At 36.0% G+C, this 21,197-nt stretch overlaps 1 protein-coding gene across 1 annotated transcript; it reads left to right on the forward strand.

Annotated features, from left to right (window-relative positions):
- The first annotated feature begins 2,053 nt into the window (after window positions 1-2,053).
- On the forward strand, window positions 2,054-12,957 carry LOC142351635 (uncharacterized). The gene is made up of 3 exons (XM_075403773.1): window positions 2,054-2,211; window positions 2,391-2,641; window positions 12,009-12,957. Exons 1-3 carry the CDS (start codon window positions 2,054-2,056, stop codon window positions 12,812-12,814), a joined length of 1,215 nt encoding a protein of 404 aa, XP_075259888.1. The 3' UTR covers window positions 12,815-12,957.
- The last annotated feature ends 8,240 nt before the right edge of the window (window positions 12,958-21,197 follow it).

Raw genomic sequence — 21,197 nt, forward strand, 5'->3', positions numbered from 1 at the left:
ATTACACATTTTTTCTGTAATTTTTTTAATTTTTCAAGTTAACTAAAGCTTTCCGCTTTTTTGAACGTCTCACAAACAATTAACACCCATTTGCTTGTATTTTTGACCCAAAAAAAATAAGTGGTGTCGCCTCGAGCCTGTTGCGATTTTAGTATCGCTTGTATGCAAACTGTTTACTAGATCCTGGGTTTAAGACGAGTTTGTTTTGTTATTGTCCATGAGACTCAAACAGTTATTTTGGCAGCAGTGTGGTAAACAGTGATGGAACAAAACCGTTTATTCATCTTTTTTGTTCTGTATAAGCGGCAAAAAACGAGAATACAAACTCGTTCAAAAACTTTAAAATTTTAAGTTTTCTTCATGTTTTATCGCAGACCAAATGGTTTGAGCAAAAGTAAGGTTAATAAGAGCACAAGTTGTGCCCTACGTAGGTTTTTGGTACCGTAATGTATAAGTTCGAAGAAAGTCGTGTAAAAATTGAAATCAATTGGAAGCGTCACAACGTTTTTATACTGTAATGTTTGAAACAAAAAAATCTGAAGAACACTTGCTACAGTAAACCTTTACAATAACAAAAATTAAAGTTTTCCTTCACAAGAAAATCAAATTTAAGAAATCAATTTCTACTCCTGTGCCAGATGTCCTAACAGAAAAAGTAAATCAACTCTGATCTGAAACAAAACTAGCTGTGATTTTTGAAAACTCCATCTTTGAAAAGGGGTAGGAGAAGCTCGCAATAATATTTGAATTTAGTTAACAAACAATATTTAACTCAGATAAATTCTACTTGTTTTTTTTTCCGACCCGATGATTAAGTTGTTCACATTTCATCTCAAGAATTTGAACAAACAAATTGTACATATTATGTGGTAAACAGATACTAATTATGCATTCATTTTTTTCGCAAACCATGTCCACTTCTCTTAAACACCATCTTATCTTGTAAAATTATATCGAAAAAGTGTGATTCAGCTGTGAGTTTCATGAGTCTGGTCACATTTTTCTGCATCAAAAATTGGAATTTTTCCAATTAGTTCAGGTGTCACTGGCGAAATGAATAACGACTTTCATTCTCTCAGACTACTCAGTCTTTTTCTGTGGTTTAGTATCATCATTTTGTTTCCACGTTTGGTATCTGCATTTTGCCGAATATTTAATGATTTTTTACATTTGTTTACATACTTTTGTTCGTAAACGAAAATAAAAAAGTTTTACAACAGTTTAGTGCACGAAAAATAATAAATGTTTAGAAAAACTTCTCCATTTTTTGCAAAGCGTACCCTTTTTCACTAAACAGACTTTGATGTTTTTGTTTACAACAGAAACAAAGGCGTCAGTTATTTGAAATTGGTTTCTCAAATTTTATTAATTTTATTCAGACTAAATCGATTTTTCGAGAGCTCACGTATATTAATTAGGAATTCGAAAGAGGAATTCGAAAATTATCTGAAAATAAGTTATCAAGACATCATATACAAATTTTAAATTCCGATGAGTCACTTTTTTTTATCAACGATACTCAAAAATAAATTTGCAATTTTTATTCAAATCTAATATCTAAATAAAGTTTTAAATCCTGAATGGAATTTATACAATGCTGCTTAAAAAAACTTCCACGATGGCAGTTCACTGAAAAAGTATCCACCGATCAAAAGCCCCCCTCCCCTCGTTTGAGTACCGGACGAACAAAGAATGAACTGAAGTTTGATGTACCTGTTATAGTATATGCAAATCAATGATCACTCACTATACTTTTAGTAAAATATATTTGATTACTTTTGATTACAGAGCGCCTTAATTGGTCAAATTTAGTTCAAATTACTTCATTATTATCAAATTTTATTTAATTACAAGACTCGCATTTGCTAGAATTTTATAGTTGCAATTGATCACTCAAATTCAAATTGATAGTGCTTCATTTCGTTCAGCAATTTAAATTCTGAATGTTCTGAATTTATACTCAAGTGAAATCGATTCTGCCAGCCAGCTTTGAATTCTTGAATATAGTTCTCGACATTAATTCAAACTGCAAATGAAGTTTGACAAATTAACAATGCACAAATTACTGACCTTGGCTTTGACCTTGTCATGCGTCATTATAGCTGCTTTGTTCCTAACTGCAAAAAGTGTTTTGTTCCCGACAGCCTCTGAAGACGTGGGTCTTTCCAAGACCATAACTGGGGTTATGTCGGGTTCTTATGATGTCTTTGGGTTAATTTGTGGACTAATTTCACCCGTTTTAATTCGGAAATACAATATCAATTTAAATAGGGTTTACTGGGCCAGTTTTCTGGGTTACTCAACTTGCGTTGCAGGTTTTGGTTGTGTTGGGTTCATAGCCGATTCTGAGATTTTTGCGGTTTTGAATACCATAATTTTGGGTTTATTAGGTACCTTCGGTTCATTTGTACTTTAGTATTATTCCCAATCTCAGTAGCTCTTTACCCTGATAGAAGAGGGGTGCTATCTTCGCTCTTACAAGTGTTCTTTGACTTGGGTTTTATTTTGGGTCCCTTTATCGCAACTTCGTTTAATGACGTCGATGGTTACTACTTACCATTTCTGGTTACAGGATGTTGTGGTTCAGTTTTGGCGATAATATCAGCACTGGCCATGTTGCCACACTCCAAAACCAAAACTGGTATGAACTTGTTCTATTTTCGAAACTTAATTGTTTTTTTTTTCATGTGAACACATAAATCGACAAAACTTTTTGGCTCTAACAACTTGAAATGGCCTGACAATTTGAGATTGTTCTATTTGCTGATTGCAAGTTAGACTTTGGGAAAGCTCAAAATGTTCAGTTGCAGATAGACATTTCAAAGTTTTAGCCAGAATTTTGACAAACATGGTCCAAATGTGACATTAAAAATTATCGATGAGGCATTATTTTGCAAAAAAAAAAATCCATAATGAAGAGCCATTTTCCCTTATTAGGCAAAAAACCAAACAAAAGTAAAATAAATCTTGTCGGAAGCGGTCTTTTTTATTGAAAAAAACTGAACAAAATATAACTAAATTTCGATAAAAATATAGAACTGAGATTTTAGACAATTTGCTCAAAACAAATGCGCTGCTGTCATATACAACCACCCACTCAAGCATAATTTCAGAAGGAAAAATTGAGCTGTGCAGGAGAAGAGTTCCTAATTCTCCTAATTTTTGTATATATTATTTCCAAACAAAAATTCAATTAATTTAATTTATAAATTTAATTTATAATCTAAAAAGGCTTATTGTAGAGTATCAACAAGTCAATTCATTTGTCGCCACCAATTTTACACTCAAAAGTAAGAGAGTAGCATCATCAAGTTTTTTCAAACTTTTTTTGCCAGGGGAAACTTTTTTGAATTAATTGATTGTTTTTACCTCAACAAAAAATGTAATTTTTTATAAAATAGGGAGTTCGCTAAATGTTTCTCTTCTTAGGCGTCAATTTTCTTAAGATGAGCTTAATTTAATTGTCATGTCTTTCAAAAACGTTAAAAACTGCAAAATAACAGCTTGTAAAATGAAGAAACTTTCTGCAGATTGTATAAAGTTCTCAAAAGAGAGTGTTTATGCTCTTCGGCCTAAGTCTTGCATACCAAGACAACTTTTCATTAATATTTGTATTTCTGAAAGTCGCAACTATGGTAGCAAATCAAGCTCTATAAATACATCATAATTCGCGCCATTGGCACACAAGTTATGGTCAAAAACGGGAAATCCCTTACTATAAATAATATTGAAAGTGAACGTCAACCACTTCTGACTTCTTCAATAAAATCAACATATAAAAAGCTTCAACGAAAATAGGTTGGGGGAATGAAAATCATGAAATGAAAGGGTCTTGGAGGACGAAAGTGTAGGTGGGGGGAGGAAAATGAGGGTGTGGGGGGAGATAAAATATAAAGGAACTTGGTTCCTTTACACTCCCGGCAACAAAAGCAAGCATTTGATATGAAAATGTAATCACAATAAAGCAAAAAGTTTTCATTCCGACATTGAGTTTTGTGTGTGTGTGTGTGAGTGTGTGTGTGTTTCGATGAACTTGTTTCAGTGACCCTCCGGCGCACTTGACGATTGTGGGAACACACGGCTTAGGGTTACTGCTGGTCTTTGTACCATTCCTGTAGCCGTCTGGATGTCGAAACTCCTGGCTATCCCGTCTGAACCTCTGTGTGCTTTCACAATCTTCCCAAGAGGCCAGATGCCTCTGGGTGTGAACTCCTTGAGCACCCACACAATGTCACCTTCATCCAGCTCATCATGTGATCTTTGCCACTTCGTTCTCTTGTTGAGCTCAGGAACATATTCCTTCAGCAACCTGCTCCAGTAGTGATCAAGTAGTGTCTGCGTCAACTTGAAGTCCTTAGTGGAGAACCGCTGGTTGCTGTTCACAAGAGGTTTCAAACACATGTGAGGTCGGCGAAGGAGGAAGTGATTCGGAGTAAGTGGTCCCTCATCTGAGATGCTGCAGCCCACATGAGTTAATGGCCTGGAGTTCAAAATTGCCTCGGCCTCTGCCACAACTGTCTGGAAAACTGAGAGTGTTAGTTTCCGACTGCCCAGCACTATTAGTAGACTCCTCTTCGCGGTCTGTATCAGCCTCTCCCAGACTCCTCCGAAGTGTGGTGCCAATGGAGGGTTGAAAGTCCACTGAATGTTCTGTTGAGCCAATTACAGTCTGATGTACTCATTGTCTGGCTTGTAGCTTCTCTGGAACTTTAACTTCATTGCTTGGTTGGCTCCAATGAAGTTTTTGCCATTGTCACTCACAATGAGGTCAGGGTATCCACGTCGTGAGACAAATCTGCGGATTGTCATGAGAAGACAATCAGTTGAGAGGTCATGGCATACTTCTAGGTGGACAGCTCTGGTGACCAGGCATGTGAACAAGCAGACGTAGTGCATCTGGGTGCCCTCTCTCTTGTCCTCAATGTAGAAAGGTCCAAACATGTCCATTCCTGTGTTGACGAAAGGGTACTGCTTGTTTGCATCTGGAAATCTGAATTCAGGAAGATCGGCCATCTTAGGTCTCACATTGTCTGCCCTCCATCGTCTGCAAATGAATCAGTATTTCCCCAGACTTCGCAGCACTTTTCTCAATCCAATCATCAAGAAATTCTGTTGCAGGTGAGCCTTCACATGTTCCACACCCTGATGGCCACAGTCATGGTGCGCCTTTTCAATCAACAGTCTTGCAATTTTGCTCCTGCTATGGAGAAGAAGCGAATGTTTTGCATTGTAGGTTAGAGGTGCCTTGTTGAGTCTTCCTCCTACCCTCAAGAGTCCGTCTTCATCTAGAAAGGGTGTGAAGGGCATCAGCTTGTCTCCTTTCTCAAGATTGCCTCCCTTCAACAGTGCAGAAATTGTTCCTGAGAACAACTCGTTTTGGGACATTTTGATGAGGTAGTTCCTTGCCCTGTTCTCATCTGATGCAAAAGTGTTAGTGTTGGATGTCTCAGGTGATTCGTTTTGTCTTCTAGTTCGAACTTTTGCCCTGAAGCGTCTTATTGCCTGGAACACCATTCTAGTAGAGTTGAGCAGTCGACTCCATGTTGAAAATTTGTCAACCTCAATGACCGGCGTCTGAAGTTGTGTCGCTTGTGTGGCGCTTATGTGGGGATCACTGTCCTCGGCAAAATTCCAAGAGTCTTGAGGTTTGCTCAGAAAGTCCGGTGGTTGGAGCCGCAGCTTTGGTATGTCTGATGGGGTGAGGCCTCGTGTTCCATGGTCAGCGGGATTCATCTTTCCAGGGATGTGTCTCCAATTCTCCTGGTTGGAATTCTCGTGAATTTTGGTTAATCTGTTGGCAATGTACATTTTCTGTCTTTGCTTGGATTGGATCCAACCAAGTGTAGCGGTGCTGTCTGTCCAAAAGTGTTTTGAACTTATTGTAGTTGTCATCTCGCTCTCACAGAACCCAGCTAGCTCTGCTCCAAGTGTTGCAGCTTCCAACTCCAGTTTTGGAATGCTCAACTGCTTGATCGGTGCCACTTTTGTTTTACTGATCACATATTGTTTGTTAACGTCTCACAAACAATTAACACCCATTTGCTTGTATTTTTGACCCAAAAAAATAAGTGGTGTCGCCTCGAGCCTGTTGCGATTTTAGTATCGCTTGTATGCAAACTGTTTACTAGATCCTGGGTTTAAGACGAGTTTGTTTTGTTATTGTCCATGAGACTCAAACAGTTATTTTGGCAGCAGTGTGGTAAACAGTGATGGAACAAAACCGTTTATTCATCTTTTTTGTTCTGTATAAGCGGCAAAAAACGAGAATACAAACTCGTTCAAAAACTTTAAAATTTTAAGTTTTCTTCATGTTTTATCGCAGACCAAATGGTTTGAGCAAAAGTAAGGTTAATAAGAGCACAAGTTGTGCCCTACGTAGGTTTTTGGTACCGTAATGTATAAGTTCGAAGAAAGTCGTGTAAAAATTGAAATCAATTGGAAGCGTCACAACGTTTTTATACTGTAATGTTTGAAACAAAAAAATCTGAAGAACACTTGCTACAGTAAACCTTTACAATAACAAAAATTAAAGTTTTCCTTCACAAGAAAATCAAATTTAAGAAATCAATTTCTACTCCTGTGCCAGATGTCCTAACAGAAAAAGTAAATCAACTCTGATCTGAAACAAAACTAGCTGTGATTTTTGAAAACTCCATCTTTGAAAAGGGGTAGGAGAAGCTCGCAATAATATTTGAATTTAGTTAACAAACAATATTTAACTCAGATAAATTCTACTTGTTTTTTTTTCCGACCCGATGATTAAGTTGTTCACATTTCATCTCAAGAATTTGAACAAACAAATTGTACATATTATGTGGTAAACAGATACTAATTATGCATTCATTTTTTTCGCAAACCATGTCCACTTCTCTTAAACATCATCTTATCTTGTAAAATTATATCGAAAAAGTGTGATTCAGCTGTGAGTTTCATGAGTCTGGTCACATTTTTCTGCATCAAAAATTGGAATTTTTCCAATTAGTTCAGGTGTCACTGGCGAAATGAATAACGACTTTCATTCTCTCAGTCTACTCAGTCTTCTTCTGTGGTTTAGTATCATCATTTTGTTTCCACGTTTGGTATCTGCATTTTGCCGAATATTTAATGATTTTTTACATTTGTTTACATACTATTGTTCGTAAACGAAAATAAAAAAGTTTTACAACAGTTTAGTGCACGAAAAATAATAAATGTTTAGAAAAACTTCTCCATTTTCTGCAAAGCGTACCCTTTTTCACAAAACAGACTTTGATGTTTTTGTTTACAACAGAAACAAAGGCGTCAGTTATTTGAAATTGGTTTCTCAAATTTTTTAAATTTTATTCAGACTAAATCGATTTTTCGAGAGCGCACGTATATTAATTAGGAATTCGAAAGAGGAATTCGAAAATTATCTGAAAATAAGTTATCAAGACATCATATACAAATTTTAAATTCCGATGAGTCACTTTTTTTATCAACGATACTCAAAAATAAATTTGCAATTTATTCAAATCTAATATCTAAATAAAGTTTTAAATCCTGAATGGAATTTATACAATGCTGCTTAAAAAAACTTCCACGATGGCAGTTCACTGAAAAATTATCCACCGATCAAAAGCCCCCCTCCCCTCGTTTGAGTACCGGACGAACAAAGAATGAACTAAAGTTTGAAGTACCTGTTATAGGATATGCAAATCAATGATCACTCACTATACTTTTAGTAAAATATATTTGATTACTTTTGATTACAGAGCGCCTTAATTGGTCAAATTTAGTTCAAATTAGTTCATTATTATCAAATTTTATTTAATTACAAGACTCGCATTTGCTAGAATTGTATAGTTGCAATTGATCACTCAAATTCAAATTGATAGTCCTTCATTTCGTTCAGCAATTTAAATTCTGAATGTTCTGAATTTAAACTCAAGTGAAATCGATTCTGCCAGCCAGCTTTGAATTCTTGAATATAGTTCTCGACATTAATTCAAACTGCAAATGAAGTTTGACAAATTAACAATTCACAAATTACTGACCTTGGCTTTGACCTTATCATGCGTCATTATAGCTGCTTTGTTTCTTACTGCAAAAAGCGTTTTTGTTCCCAAAAGCCTCCGAAGATGTGGGTCTTTCCAAGACCATAACTGGGGTTATGTCGGGTTCTTATGATGTATTTGGTTTAATTTGTGGACTAATTTCACCCGCTTTGATTCGGAAATACAATATCAATTTAAATAGGGTTTACTGGGCCAGTTTTCTGGGTTACTCAACTTGCGTTGCAGGTTTTGGTTGTGTTGGGTTCATAGCCGATTCTGAGATTTTTGCGGTTTTGAATATCATAATTTTGGGTTTATTAGGTACCTTCGGGTCATTGGTACTTTTAGTATTATTCCCAATCTCAGTAGCTCTTTACCCCGGTAGAAGAGGGGTGCTATCTTCGCTCTTACAAGTGTTCTTTGACTTGGGTTTTATTTTGGGTCCCTTTATCGCAACTTCGTTTAATGACGTCGATGGTTACTACTTACCATTTCTGGTTACAGGATGTTGTGGTTCAGTTTTGGCAATAATATCAGCACTGGCTATGTTGCCACACTCTAAAACCGAAACTGGTATGAACTTGTTCTATTTTCGAAACTCAATTGTTTTTTTTTTCATGTGAACGCATAAATCGACAAAACTTTTTGGCTCTAACAACTTGAAATGGCCTGACAATTTGAGATTATTCTATTTGCTGATTGCAAGTTAGACTTGGGGAAAGCTCAAAATGTTCAGTTGCAGATAGACATTTCAAAGTTTTAGCCAGAATTTTGAAAAACATGGTCTAAATGTGACATTAAAAATGATTGATGAGGCATTATTTTGCAAAAAAATTCATAATGAAGAGCCATTTTCCCTTATTATGCAAAAAACCAAACAAAAGTAAAATAAATCTTGTCGGAAGCGGTCTTTTTTATTGAAAAAACTTAACAAAATATAACTAACTTTCGATAAAAATATAGAACTGAGATTTTAGACAACTCAAGCATAATTTCAGAAGGAAAAATTGAGCTGTGAAGGAGAAGAGTTCCTAATTCTTCTAATTCTTGTATATATATTATTTCCAAACAAAAATTCAATTAATTTAATTCATAAATTTAATTTATAATCTAAAAAGGCTTACTGTAGAGTATCAACGAGTCAATTCAATTGTCGCCATCCATTTTACACTCAAAAGTAAGGGAGTAACATCATCAAGTTTTTTTAAACTTTTTTGCCAGGGGAAACTTTTTGAATTAATTGATTGTTTTTACCTCAACAAAAAATGGAATTTTTTTAAAATATAGGGAGTTCGCTAAATGCTTCTCTTCTTATGCGATATTTTTCAAAAGTTCTCAAAAGAGAGGAACAGTTAGAAGAAATGGAAGTCGTTGTAAAATTGTGGTGACACGTGAGCGAATACAATTTAGAGACGTTTCTTTTTAGGTAATTGTTTATCCACTTAATTAATTTTTACGATCTTAACCCAAGATTTTGTTAACAGTCTGCTTGATGAACTTGATGAATTATTGAAGTGATAATATTTTAAAATATCTTTTGATTCCTTGTTACTTCCTTGTCATTATACTTTTTGTTAGTTGCTGGCAAAATTTTCGGTGAATGGCAAACTTAGAGAGAAATAGTGGTCAGTTACCTGTAATTATAATCAATTTGGCTTGCAAAACTTTTATTCAGTTTTTATGCAAACAAGTTCCAATAAACAAGCATTTTGGCAAAGGTAGCTCAAATTGATCTCAATCAAAACTGAAAACTAAAATTGTATTTTATTCTTAGGGATTTGCCAACATGGGCATTATGGTTAATCCATTTATGCCATTAGGTCTCAAAGGTTTTCAGCACTACTATGACCTAAATGTTTGACATAGCATTGATTTCGCTTCGTTTTGAAAAATTTTTGTTGAGAAATTTTACGAGGGCCGAAAACTAATGATATTTTGCATGCCACAAAGCATACCTTTAAAAGTCCGGAAGATTTCCCAAAGACAACCTTTGAAACAAATGAAATCACGAAAACAGTAAAATCACAAGCTTATGTCAATTATCGGTGGAAAAATCAGGCTAAATGAAATAAACAGAATATTGGAACGTATTCAATTACTTTTAATGCAGTCGAATAACGCATTAAAAATTTGTGCTTCCTGGCATTTTAAACTAATCAATTGCTCATGAAATTTGGAGGCAAACGATAATAGCCTCAAAGTCCACTCATTTTGACGGAGAATAGAAGAAACTTCCGAAAAAATTCTTCCTGAACTTCTTGTCTGTTTTTCTTCAAAAACACAACTTCGCCGACAAAATTCTGTCACTGAAGTAACTAAAATCTACTAGTGCATCTCTTGAAAGAAATCCTAGACTAATAAACGAAAAAAATACCCAAAAGTTAGAGATAACTTCAAAATAAAAAAAATATGAATATTTAATTTTTAATCAATACCTGAAAACATACAACAAATGTTCCTTTTTTCATGCTCCTGAGAGTCTTAAATTGTTATCAATAAATTAAGCAAGCCAAAATTGCTTGAAAAACTGGTTTAACTATGGAGAAGGCGAGAAAATTTATCAAAAAAGCTAACTACTATGAAAATTTTCCAATCATTTTTTTTTTTACAAAAAATTGCTTTTTCCAACACAAATACAAATAACAGGAAGTAAATTCTTTTCAATTCCCAACAATGGCAAAAAACAACCCAATAGGCAAAAAATTGCTTAAATCTCTAAAAATCCCTAGAGTATCAGGAAGTATTCAAATAGGTATAAACTCATATTTATTCAGAAAAATTTCATAAGGCTATCAAACCAAGTGTACTATCAGAACGAATAGTGAAAAAGAAAAAAAAGGGTATAAAAAAATTCTCTCACTTAAAAATATTTTTGCACCTCTATTTTTTGTTCTTTCTCGGCAATTTTGAGCCTTCAATCCACACAAATTTTTTTGCGCACTTCATTTCTTGCATCAAATTTCACTCAATAAAATACAAAAAAAATGATCAAAAAGGATACTTCTCCAATGCCCATCTTCGAGTCGTAGTAACGCACACCACTAAAACAATTATTACGTTTTATGTTTTAAAGTTATTATAAACCTTTCACAATACTATATTTATAGTTTATCTACCGGAATTTTTCCTCATAGGTTTTTTTTCAAGATACAGGCTCTTAGAGAATGCATAGGATTATGTTGATAAAAACCAAAATAATTCGGCCATTGGGTTTTTTCACAAAGCAAAACAAACATTTTCCATTCCATTCCGCAATTTTTCCAAAATTTTGGCCATCAGTTTTTGACCGATTCCCATCTAATTATTGTCTAACTTAATTCAAATAAAGGTACCATGGGGACCCGTTCAGTTTCATGTTTCAAAATTAATTTTGATTAATCTTTTCTTTCAAAATTTCAAAGTCGCCTTTCCCTTGTTTCCTTTTGAAAAATGAGAGAGAGAGAACACTATATAGCTGACGCCTAATATACAATGAGTGTGAATAACTTATGCAGACACACAAATAGTTTTTATTCATGTTAAACTGGTAACAGGTCATCTGAAGCGAAAATCACGCTATACGCTAGCTTGTTGAATAGGAACTGCTGTTGACTCGGCTATCAGAATTTTTTTCAATTGACTTTTATAGACCTGTAAACTTACACTTGTACCTCGCAGGTACAATTGAAGCGAATTCCACTTCAGCGATACATGATAAAAAAATGATTTTCAGGAGGATGAAACAGGTGGAATTTTCTCTATGAAAATTATTTGGTTAGTACGCTTGTTAATCCTATAAAATGGCCGTAGGTAATTTAAACTGTTGTTGAAATCCTCTTTTCAAATTTCTAATTTTTTGAAAGAAAAATTTCCACGTCAAGAATTTCCACGTTAAAATAAATGTTTTGTGAAAAATTCTGAGAAACTGGAAAAAATTTGAAAAACTGAAAATTTTGGATCAGATCATCTGATAGTTATCTTGCTTTTAACTATAATCTTTGCTTTTCATTGTAGGGATCGCCAAAGAAGATCCAGAGCCGGAGACAGATCCAGAGAAAGCCACATCAGAGAACGACATGGAGCAAACAATTCCAGAGGAAAGCACCGAGAATTCAGAGCCTGAAGAGGTGCCGGAAGAAGCTAATCCTGAAGAACAACCCAAATCATGGTTCACAATTTTTAGGGTTTTTCGAACACCATCCATCCTTTTGTCAAGTGTACCATTCATTTCAACATATCTTACAGTTGGACTTATGCGTGTGTTTCTAGCTCCTCTGCTATCCGACTTGCTTCAATTGGACGAAAGTGATTTTGACCTATACTTCGTTGCGTCTCCGGCTGCCGCGCTTATATCATCGCCTTTTATTGGTAAACTAAGTGACGGATCGTTTAAATGGGCCGTTTATCTATCTTGTTCAGTTTTTGGAGGTGTTGGTTCAGCGCTTCTTATTTTTCTAACGACCTTCGCAACTACTAAATTGGCGATTCAAATATGCTTGATAATTGCTTTATGTTTATTCGGCCTTGGCTTGACAACTTGTTCTGTGGCTAGGTTTGTAATTTTGGACGATTTGTTCCATTATCACGATCCGGATGACAAGGGAAAAGAATATAGAGTTGTTCTTTCAAGTTGGAATACAAATATTTGCTACCTTGGGGGTCGGTGGCTGGGGAACGCTCTGATTGGTGGAGTTATCTTTGATTTGATTGGCTACACTGGAGTTGCGATTGTACTTGCCTGCCTTTACCTATTGTCACTCGTATCAGCATTTGCATCTTATGCACGATTTTCATCACTGCTGAACAAGATATATTCGTAAATAAAACTTCCGTAATTTTGTATAATACACGTTTGTATAGATTCCGTTCGATGGAAACTGATCTGTTTGAAACAAAAAAGCACCAACCTGATTTTCTGGCGACTCGTTGTATCAATTTGCGAAAGAAGGTAATTTATTCTGCAATTTTATTTTCTGTCGAAGAAAGTTCTGTTGAAGGAAGTACTCAATACCGCAACAAAAGCTTTCAAAAAATGATCTATATCTTTGTTGTGGCATAATTTGTGAAAACTAAAACAAAGACAAGTGTTTATTTAAACAAATATTTTGCATTATAAAATTAAGGGAGACAAAATAAATGCAAAAATGAGCGAAAAAGAAAAACAGAAATACAATATCAGAGGTCATACGGACGTACAATTTTGGATTTAGGTGCATTGGAGTAGTATAGCAATTTGCCATACGCTTGTGGGGGGTGGGGTTCAGACCCCCCCCCCATACGAGACTTCAAATCGACAAAAATCCTGAGTTCTTTTGAAATGAAAATTTTTTCAAGTTTCAGTAGTCTCCTTTAGACTCTAGGTGCTACACTGACTGGAGAAATTCGAACAAGTTTTAATTTCGAAAGAGTTTAGAATTTTGGTCGATTTGAACACTTGTAGGGGGTGTTCAAACACCCCGCCAACCAGCAAATGGCAAATCGCGTTTTTTTTGCAACGGTTGCTGTAGAGGAAGAAAAACCAGCATGAACTGATGGAGACTGACTATCTCATTTAGGCGATAATGTTTAAAATTGCTTGTAATGACGTCTTACATAGATCAATGGCCTCAAACTTTAAAAAAATTTCAACCAAATTCTTTTAAAGCTTTTTGAAGTCCTTCAATTGTATGAAATAGATTTTCCCTATAAAAGAGCACTCAAAAGTGATTTTTTGTTGACTTCAGTTTTTTCACCTACATAGTAGGAGGTCAGAAACACGTAAAAAATTCAAAAAAGATGCCATTCAAAAACGATTTGAGCTGATCCGCCTACTAGTCTTTCATTTGTTCTGTTCTTTAATCCAAAAGTTCAATTTCGTTGTTGCACTTTCCGCTTTTTCTTTAATTTTTGTTTTGTTTTCCTCAATTTTTTTCTGTCCTTAAAGCCCACTTCTTCTATTTTAAAGACTATTATATTCGATATTGATTTGCAGTGTTACAGTGTTTACCTTTGCTCCACCCTCATTTTGTTCAGTTGTTCAGTATCTTGAGTTAAGCCAATTTTCTTTTGTATAGGTGACTTGAATTTTGGTAAAGAAGATTGTCAAGAGTTTTTTTGTTACTGCTGAGCGGATGTTGTCGTTTTTTGTATATGAGTTCTATTACAAAGTGTATGCTGTGTTTTGTTGCCCGCTGAATACAACCGTTGGCTAAATTAATCTGAATTCTGGTTTAATGTATGCCCCGTTTTGGAGATTTTGGACGCGTATTGTCTTGATTTTTGAAGAAGAATGTGAATTGCTCGGTTTTGCAAGCTCTGTATTTTTTTGGAGATGGCTTTAGAATGATCCAACCAGCAAGCATTGGAGTACAAATAGGGATGGATCAACGATTTATAAGCTAAACTTAGATTTATTTTTTGACGTTTTTGTCACTGGGCTTCCAGAGCGGAATCAGCATGCGGTTTGGTCTCTTTACTAAATCAATGAAGTGGTTATTCCATATGAGACGAAGACAGAGAGTCATCCCTAGGAAAGTTAGCGATTGGTTCTTTCTAATGGGTACTCTTTTTATTTATATTCTAGAAACTATTCTTTCTCTGAACGGTTTTTAGAGATTAAATAGTGAGTTATAGTTGGGTTTGATTTGAATTTCAGTAAAACAAATTAATCATGAAGACTGTTCAGCGATGATTGGAGATTTTTTGAATTAGTTTTGTGGAACGTGGCCTGTAGTGCAGGGCAAAATTGTCAGCAAACAGTGAGATCTGGACCGGACCGTTATTTGAAGCAAGGAACTGACGTAATTAAGAGAGACCGGGAGCAATTACGCTCGCTTGAGGTACTGAATTACGCTAGCCGTTTAGAAACTATCACTTACAGTAGATTTTTTCTTCAAGAAAATTTTCTTTTGTGATAGAAATGAATTTACGGTAAGAAAGCGATCTATGTCAGGAAAATTATAATATCTGCAAATGACAACCTCTTTTGTGAAAACAATCTGCGTTCAGCTATTTGCCAAGAATCTTATAACAAAAAAATTGTGCTTAATTGCGACGATCTTTTCAAATTGGTTCTCCGTGACTAAACGTTTCACTGCAAACACCACTCTTTATCAAATGAATGGTTTATAGCAAAAATATAAATTTGGACAATGCTTAATGCCAGTTTCTTCAGATTAATTCTCGATAAAAACTTCGTCTTATCCAAGGCGACGTCGAGCGCATTTGTGTCTCATCACAATCGAGATGAAGATCAATGGGTACTAATGAAAGCTTCTTTAGAGCGCGCCAGGTTTGGTTTGGAGCACACAAAAGTTTGTACCACAGTCTCTGTTGAGTCTGATGAGTGGCAGCCTGGAACGCATGACAATCTGATCACAGGTCATTCAGATTGCCTAAAAGTTTGGCTGATTGACTTGGTTAACTGTTGGCTATGGTCGCACAAAAGTATGATTGTGAGTCTTGGTTGCGTCTGATCAGAGGTCAGTTTGGTCTTGGATGATTTGATCGGAGACAAGATCGGATGCATTCCGAGCTCTCAAATGAGTGTAATTTCATTCCAATATCATTAATTTTTTGTTTAATTTTTTTCCTCCAACAATGAACGTTCAATATATGAAGGTTTTTTAATTCAATTTATATTAAAATGCTTTATAAAAATTTCATAAAATTTCTGTAAGCCTGTTTTGATCTCATTTGCAGCGTATAAAGATTAACTAACTATCTTGAGTTAATATCAATTTTTAAGGCCAAAAATAAGATTTATAAATGATGGTTATCATTTTGATCAGTTTTTGTGTGCATTTGTTAAAATGTACCAGATAAAAATACTGGTAATTTGGTTTTTAGTTCAAATTTAACAAAATTGGCTTAACTTTGGTATATTTATAAACCGGCGTATACAAAATTTTCCCCTCTATCAAATAATTCTTCAACTTCTTTTCGCCCATTAGAGTAAATTTTCTTCATGCAAAAAACGTTTACCTCACCAAGTTAATAAAGTCATCCAGATAATCTACGATGAAGTGTACTAAACTATGCGTCCATAAACTAATGTCTTTAATTCTCACTTTATCTTTGGCATTAATTGCTGCTGTTTTTCTGACCGCGAAAAGTGTGCTTTTCCCAACAGCCGCTGAAGAAAAAGCAGTTTCCAAAACGGTAACTGGAGTTGCATCTGGCGCTTATGATGTCTGCGGGCTAGTTTGTGGTCTTACAGCGCAAACATTAATCAAGAAGTATAATGTGAGCTTAAGACTTCTTTTGTGGATCTCGTCTGTTGGATATTCAATCTCTGCAGCGCTGTTTGGTCTTATCGGGTTTGTTAAAAGTCCTGCAGTTTTTTCAACTTTAAGCATTGTTGTGTTGGGATTCCTTGGCGCGTTTGCCTCATTTGGGGGCTTGGTCTTTTTTCCTATTACCGGTTCTCTTTACCCGAAAAAGCGAGGAGTAGTAGCCTTATTATTTCAAGTGTTTTTTGATGTGGGTTTAATTCTGGGCCCATTTTCGGCAACGTTTTTCTACGAGACAGATGGATACTACTTACCATTTTTGGTTGATGGGAGCATGAGTTCAATTATTGCAATTATCTTGGCCATAGTTATGATGCCGCACAGGAACACAACAACAGTTGGTACGTAACTTTGAGTTTTATAATTTTTTCGCCATATCCTACCTTTGACTATACTGCCATCAGAAAAATTTACTGTTTCCAATAGAATTCAGTGTAAAGAAAACCTATAAACCTATAAATTTACCTTAAATCTTAGATAAATCTACAGAATTTGTTACCAAAAGTGGCGAAAAAATTTTGTCGCCGCTAGCCAACCCAAACTTACATTATTGTAATGCACGAAGAGTTCTGCCTCTTTTTTTCAAACAGGGTAGAAAATCATTAAATTTTCAATTGTGACACAAAAATCAATTTTGTATTCCCTCCTAATATCCAAAATAGTATTCAGCATAGAAAATAGGCAAGCGGAAAAAGGTATTGACAGAAACTGACTGCAAAATTTTTCTGGTAAAAAGTAGTTTAAAAAGGGATCTTTTTCGTTTGTGCACCCCGTTCATTATGCATGCCCAGTTACAGAGCACGTGTTATTATACAGAAAATCACTTTTTTAAAAAATGGCAATTTTGTGCGCGAGGTGCAAGTAATATCGGGGCGTCTAAGCTGGAGGCACAAATGAAATAGATTCTAAAAAAATATAATAGCTGCCTTTTTAAAAAAAATAAATTTCCTACCTTAGCTAGCTTACTTAAAATTGCAACTTGACTCCAATTGTAAAGTGACGGACACAATCAACTTGTTGATCAGATCATTTTATTGGTTTCTTCCTTCTCTAACTTCTCTAACTATTTTAACGCAAAGAAAATAGACAGATATCAACATTAGTTGTTACAACTGAACCTCAGAAAGAACCTGACAAACATATCTGAATGTGTAAATAAGTTTTCACGCTGAAGAAAGCATAAATGAATCAATGTGAGAAAAAATAATCAGTTTACGAACTGGTATCAGCATATAAACATGAATTACAATTTTGCACCAATAATATATCAAATTTAATGCAGCAAAAAAGCACGGAATTCTCTAGTAGACATTGGTTTCAATTAAGTCGTGGTCGATAACACGGGTCAAGGAATTTAATAAGTTGAATTTTAAATTAAATTTTGAACTGAAAATATACAAAAATTAGCTTATATTTATAGTAGTTATCTATGCGAAATTATACAGAGAAAATTTAGATGAGCTAAAAATATTTTACATGGTTGGCATGTGAACAGATCTTAACTCCGAATCTCAGAGGTGATTTTCTATTTTCATCAACATTTCATGAGAATCATATATGACTTGACTACAATCGAGTTCATTAGTTGGAGGTTAGAGTCAGGTGTCTGTTGGTGGGAGAATTTACTTCTGACTTATGATTGATAGGTCAATAAAATAATCATAGCGCCGAAACAAAACTAGAATTGAGTTTAGTTTTGTGGCCATTACTTATCGACACAGCAATAAAGTTCGTCAGGTAAGTTCTTCTTTCGTTCTTTGAAACTTTAATAAAGAAAACTTCTAAGTTTCTTGATGTTTCTTTGAAACCGTCACATCCTCCCTCATTTTTTTAACAAGTTTGTGTGAATAGGTTCTCCAAATCTGTCGGGTTTTCCGTTTCTGTTTATGTTCGTGAAGGCTCTGAGGTTTCGGGTTGTTGGTGCTCTGCAGATGATGTGGCTGCAGAAGCTTTATCTTGAAGTGAAGGTCCCAAATCTGTGTTCTGAAGTTGTTGTTCTGATTGATATATGGTCTCCTCCACTGTTGGTTCAGTTTTCACATTGTCCTCGTCTAGTCTCGCAATTTGGTTGACGCTCACTAAAATAGTCCGTGCTGAGTTTTCAAGCTCTATGAAAGATGTGTTCAAGCCCTTCCTGATGATGAAGGTAGCAGGAACCTTCTTTGTCTTTTCGTTGGCGGTCTCACTCTGCGTCCCAACAAGAGTTCAACTGGAGTTTTGCCCCTCCTCTTTGAGGTGTTGCGATGTGTCATCAGTGCCCTTTGCAGGAATGCTCCAATTGACACATTAAGGTTGGGACTCCACAATTGAATTGCCCGCTTAACTGTCTGAACTGCTCTTTCAGCTAGTCCATTAGCTCTTGGATGATAGACGGGTGATTCCATTTTCTTAATTCCCAGTGCTTTACACCACTGTTTAAGGTCACCACTTAAAAATTCAGGACCATTATCAGATACTAAAGTTTTTGGTATTACGAATCTTGCAAAGATTTGACTAAGATATATTTTAACTGTTTCTGATGTTCTATTTCCCGCGGGGAAAGCTTCTATCCAACCAGAACCCGCGTCAACAATTACTAAGATATTGCCTTGGTCCTCAACATAACCCCAGTCCATGTGGAGCCGTTCCCAAACGTCGGCTTTTGGCCACGTGGAGACTGTTTTTCCCAGGCTAGGCCTGTTCATTTGACAAATCTTACATTTACTAACAAAGTGTTGAACGACTTGGGTAATGCCAGGCCACCATGCTATCATTCTGACTGATGCCTCAGTTGCATTCTTCCCGGGATGTGTCCCATGCGCTTTTGCCAAAACCAAGTGTCGTAGTTTGGGTGGAATGAAAGGAACAACACCTCAGAAGATGATTCCATTATGTAATGTAAGTGCATCTTTCTGTTGTTCAAATCCTTTTTCCGCTTCAGAACATTGTTTCCAATTGCCGCTTTTGATTCGTTTCATTATGTCCTGGAAGAATCTGTTTGCTCCAAGTTCAGTTTTGATTTCTGCTCGGGTCACCAAATCACTCTTGGTGAAGTAGATGTTATTGATTGCGAAGCACACTCGATCATTGTTCCATTCGTCTTCGTCAAAATCCATTCTACTCAAAGCATCTGCATGGGATATCTGCTCTCCTGGTGTGTACTTCAATTCATAGTCGAAATCTTTTAGAGCTATTGCCCATCTTGTGATTCTCGCTGAGGCTGTGTTCGGGATCTCCTCGTCTGGTGCAAAGAGATATTTGAGTAGTTTGTGGTCAGTCTGTAGGATAAATCGTCTTCCAAGAAAGAATTGCTTAAGTCTTGTGACCACAAACACAATTGCCAGTGCTTCCCGCTCTATGTTCGAGTGTTTTTGCTCCTCTGGAGTCAATTTTCTCGATACATATAAGACTGGATGTCCTTTTTTGCGAAAGAACCCCGCCAATGGCTTTTTCATAGGCGTCAGTAGTAACTGTTCCTTCTTTTTGTAGACTATATGGCTGTACTAGTGAGTTAGCTCATAATTCATTTTTTATGTCTTCAAAGGCTTTTTGTTGCATTTTGCCCCATGAGATACCACTATTTCTCATGTTATTTAAGGGTAGCATTTTTGTTGCAAAATCAGCTTCCGTAAAAATTAGCTAGCCCAACAAACGATTCGAGTTGTTTGTTGTTGGTTGATGCTTTTGCATTTTTTTTTATTTTTTCAACATCCCAAAAACCTAACGCTATCGACTGGTTTTGAGTTAGATTTTTCTCATTAATAGTAAAATTTTTCTCATGTAGTTGACTCTTGACTGCAAGCATTCTGCTGTCGAACTGCTCCTTGGTAGTTCCATACACCAATACATCGTCTTGAAAGATCATAGCACCTATTATTCCTTTGAGTGTTGGTTCGATGCAAATCTGGAAGATTGACGAAGAGTTTTTCAATACCTGTGGTAGTCGGCACATCTTGAACACTCCCCGAGGTGTGTTTGTTGTGCATATATCTTTTGCTTCTTCGTCAAGTTCAATTTGATATTAGGCATCTGAGAGGTCAATTTTGCCGAAGTATGAGGCTCCATGTAGGTTGTGGAAGATCGTCTCCATGTCTGGTATTGGGTAGTCCTCATCCATGACCTTGCCATTCATGTGCACTTTCAAGTCCACGCAAAGTCTCAGTTCTCCACTCTTCTTACTCTGCCACACCACTGGAGATGCATTAGTGACTCCTCCTGGTTGTACCGTTTCAAGGATGCCTTGTCTGACCTTTTGTTCCAGCTTCTCTGTGACCTTATCTTGAAGAGGTAGAGGTATTTTTCTGGCTGTTTAGAACATTGGCTGTGTTCCTGGTATCAGCTTCACATGAGCTATGTAGGCCTTCACAGCAGGTAGGTGCTCGGCTGTGATGTTGTTCACACCGTGCTTGGGTAGAAGGTCTCTATCATGTAGTCCAAATTCTTTATCAGACTGCACAACTGCTAGTTGTTTTTGCTTGAGCTTGCTTCCGTTCGACTCAACGTCACAAGTAAATGATCCCAGAAGCGTTAATTGATGACCATCATAAGCTTCTAGATGTCTTATCTTACCATCCAACTGAGTTTTACCAAGCGCAGTCCATATTTTTGATGATATCACTGTGCTATCTGCACCTGTGTCTACCTGCATTTTTATTTTGCAGTTATTTATTGAGATACATTCCCATGTCAGAGACATGCTAAAGATTTGTTCTTTAGTATAAAACAATCCCATCTCCGATGCTGGGGATGCTTGCTCTGAAAAAACATTTCCTTCTTCGCAAAAGTTGTTCTGTTTATTGTACTTACCTGAATTTGGTTGGGGTTTGCTTCTACACATTTTTGAGAAGTGTCCCACATTTTCACAGTTGTTGCAATTTTTTAGCGCTGGACAAGGTCTACTAGAGTGTGGCTTACCTCCACACCTAGTGCACACGTTGTTGCTTTTATTAGCCGT

This window comes from Convolutriloba macropyga, chromosome 13, assembly GCF_964194025.1.
Source record: "Convolutriloba macropyga chromosome 13, txConMacr16.3, whole genome shotgun sequence".
NCBI lineage: Eukaryota > Metazoa > Xenacoelomorpha > Acoela > Convolutidae > Convolutriloba > Convolutriloba macropyga.